The 2,661-nt window shown below is 36.5% G+C and overlaps 1 protein-coding gene across 1 annotated transcript; it reads left to right on the top strand.

Annotated features, from left to right (window-relative positions):
- The first annotated feature begins 379 nt into the window (after nucleotides 1-379).
- On the top strand, nucleotides 380-1,444 carry LOC140854713 (uncharacterized). Its single transcript, XM_073250775.1, has 4 exons — nucleotides 380-507; nucleotides 610-702; nucleotides 863-964; nucleotides 1,058-1,444. The coding sequence occupies exons 3-4, from the start codon at nucleotides 908-910 to the stop codon at nucleotides 1,427-1,429; spliced, it is 429 nt and encodes a 142-aa protein (XP_073106876.1). The 5' UTR covers nucleotides 380-507; nucleotides 610-702; nucleotides 863-907; the 3' UTR covers nucleotides 1,430-1,444.
- The last annotated feature ends 1,217 nt before the right edge of the window (nucleotides 1,445-2,661 follow it).

Raw genomic sequence — 2,661 nt, 5'->3', positions numbered from 1 at the left:
CCCAGACGCGGACCCATAGTAGTACGAGATGTGTGGCAGATGCGTGAGGGCGAGAGGATTGTTGTGGAGTGCAATCAGCTAGGTCAGCCAATTAAGAAAGCTGCCTGCTTATTGACTTCATTTTTGGGGACTGTTGCTCGGATGCCTCAGTTATGTCCGTTGGGCTATGCAAAATGGAATGACATGCTTCCAACGTACAAAGTTGAGCTCCTCCGAGTTATAGAGGTAATGAATTGATGCTCATACTATATATTAATTGTTAATCATTTATATAATTTATTTCATTTAACTTTTTTTTTATAGAGCAAGTTTGTTCTCCCTCCATCCACTCATGATTTTGTAATGAAGTCTCTCAACCGCAAATGGAAAGAATATAGAGCACAATTGAAGAAGGACTATATGAGACAGGATATGACAGAGGAGGAGGTTGCTAGGAATTGTCCTCCTGATGTACCCCCTCATCAGTGGATGGAGTTGGTTCATTATTGGTTCTCCGAGAGGGCACAGGTATATTATCTGTTTATTATCTTTTTTTCCTAAATATTTTATAAAAATATTGATTTTTATTATACATTATATATATAACAAGTTCTTTACTTTATTTTACAGACTTATTCTGCTATTGGTAGAGCTGCACGAGCAGCTCAGTCTGTTCCTCATACATCGGGGTCGAAGAGTTATGCACGACTCCGATAGGAGTTTGTATGTTCCTTAAACTTTCATAATTAACTTTTAATTTTTATGTTGAAATATTTATATAACTAATATCATTATGTATCGTGGACCATGTCTGTATCATGATACTCATATATTTTTTTAAATTATTATAACTGTTTGCTTAAAATTAAAATTATTTGTGTAGGAGGATGAGCATGGGAGGGAACCCGGACAAGTGGAGTTTTACCGGATGACTCATACTCATCAGGATGGTACTTTTGTTCGAGATGAGTCGAGAGATTTATATGTACGGTATTATTAATATTATATTTTTTGCAATGATTTAAATTTAATTTTGTTAGCTATTAATGTATAACTCTTGTTTTCAAAAAAAATACAGGAGAGGGCTACATCTCTCATTGCGGAGCGTGACGACGAGTCCGCAGCATCTACGCAGCAGAGCCGTATCGAGGCCGAGGTGTTCACAGAGTTGATGGGACCAGAGCGCTACGGCCGAGTGAGGGGTTATGGAGTAGGAGTCACCCCCACTCAGTTATCTGAGGTTAGTAGATATACGCAGCATGCTGCAGCAGATGCTCAGGATTCACGCGTTCGCAGACTCGAGGCGGAGATACAGGAGATTAGACAGAGTCGTGCCGCTGAGATGGAGGAGATGCGACAGAGCCGTGCCGAGATGCAGACCATGAGGGGACAGATTGATCGCCTTACATCTTTATTAGAGATGTATGGATCATCTCAGGTAAACACATAATATTAAATATATATTTTTGTATTAATTTAATAATTTATATATTTTTATTTATAGATATGCAAATCATGCTTTTGATATGTTTCTTGTAGGCTCCTGGCACATCAGGCATCCGTCGAGATAGCGGCACGTCACGTGGAGACAACGACGACCATCCGCCTGCAGATTGATATTATTTTATTTTTATTGTATTTTTATATTTTTTTATATTACACTTGATTGTAATGGACGATTAGTACTTTATTTTTATTTATATAAAATATTATCTTTTGGTTTGGTTAAATTTTCTATTTAAGTTTGCTTTTGGTGTGAATGGTGGTGATTGTACAGGTGTGAATGTGGTGATTGTACAAGTTTATGTTCGAATAATTGATATAATTTCGTACAGGAATGTATGTATTCTTTTTTTTTTGTAGATAATACCTGTATTTTTTTTTCTCTTAAAACCTTTAACGACGCTTATAAGCATCGTTAAAATTATTTTAACGACGCTTATAAGCGTCGTTAAAGACAAAAAAGCCGACGCTTCGAAAAGCGTCTTGGTATAGTGGATGACGCGGAGTCATTAACGACGCTTTAAAGCGCCGTTAAAATTGCATTTTGTGATGCTTTAAAGCGTTGTTAAAAATATATTTAACGACGCTTATAAGCGTCGTTAAGACAAGTTTAACGACGCTTATAAGCACCGTTAATGTTAAATTTTACGACGCTTTAAAGCGTCGTTAAAAAATAACAACGCTTTTAAAAAGCGTCGGCGCTTTTCCTCTCCACTCTTACATAGGCGACGCTTTGTCGATGCTTTTCGAAGCGTCGTAAAGCTAAATAGCGACGCTTTAAAGCGTCGTAAAATAACATTAATAGCGTCGTTAATGATCATTTTTTCTGTAGTGACCAACCAATCATCACGGATGGTGCGGCTAAGGTGCACCGCCCACGGTGTAGAAAGAGTTTCTCCCAACATAAATGTTTGGTCAGGAAGGTCCAATTTTTAGGCATCATAATTGTTTGGCGAATGCTCGTAATTAAAGATGAGTAATTCTTTATGCACTGCATATGGTGCAATAAAAATACACCGTTCTATTTTATTGAATCATATAGTCATCGCTTTGCAGCACATATTTAATATTTGCAGTTCTACTTTTTTATTTAAAATTTTGAATGACAAAAATATCCTTCCTCTTTGAAAAAATTATTACATCCTGTGATTATATTATTCCATCTTGTAATTAAATTAT

Source organism: Elaeis guineensis, chromosome 1 (genome assembly GCF_000442705.2).
Source record: "Elaeis guineensis isolate ETL-2024a chromosome 1, EG11, whole genome shotgun sequence".
NCBI classification, from domain to species: domain Eukaryota; kingdom Viridiplantae; phylum Streptophyta; class Magnoliopsida; order Arecales; family Arecaceae; genus Elaeis; species Elaeis guineensis.
Note: the sequence above shows the minus strand (reverse complement) of the source record. Positions and strands in the feature narration are given on the sequence as shown.

Bases quoted from the DNA above. Each gene is read 5' to 3' on its own strand.
- LOC140854713 (XM_073250775.1), top strand. From the start codon at position 908: ATGACTCATACTCATCAGGATGGTACTTTTGTTCGAGATGAGTCGAGA. The intron at 965-1,057 runs GTACGGTATTAT...AAAAAAATACAG, and splicing joins ATGAGTCGAGAGATTTATAT to GAGAGGGCTACATCTCTCAT.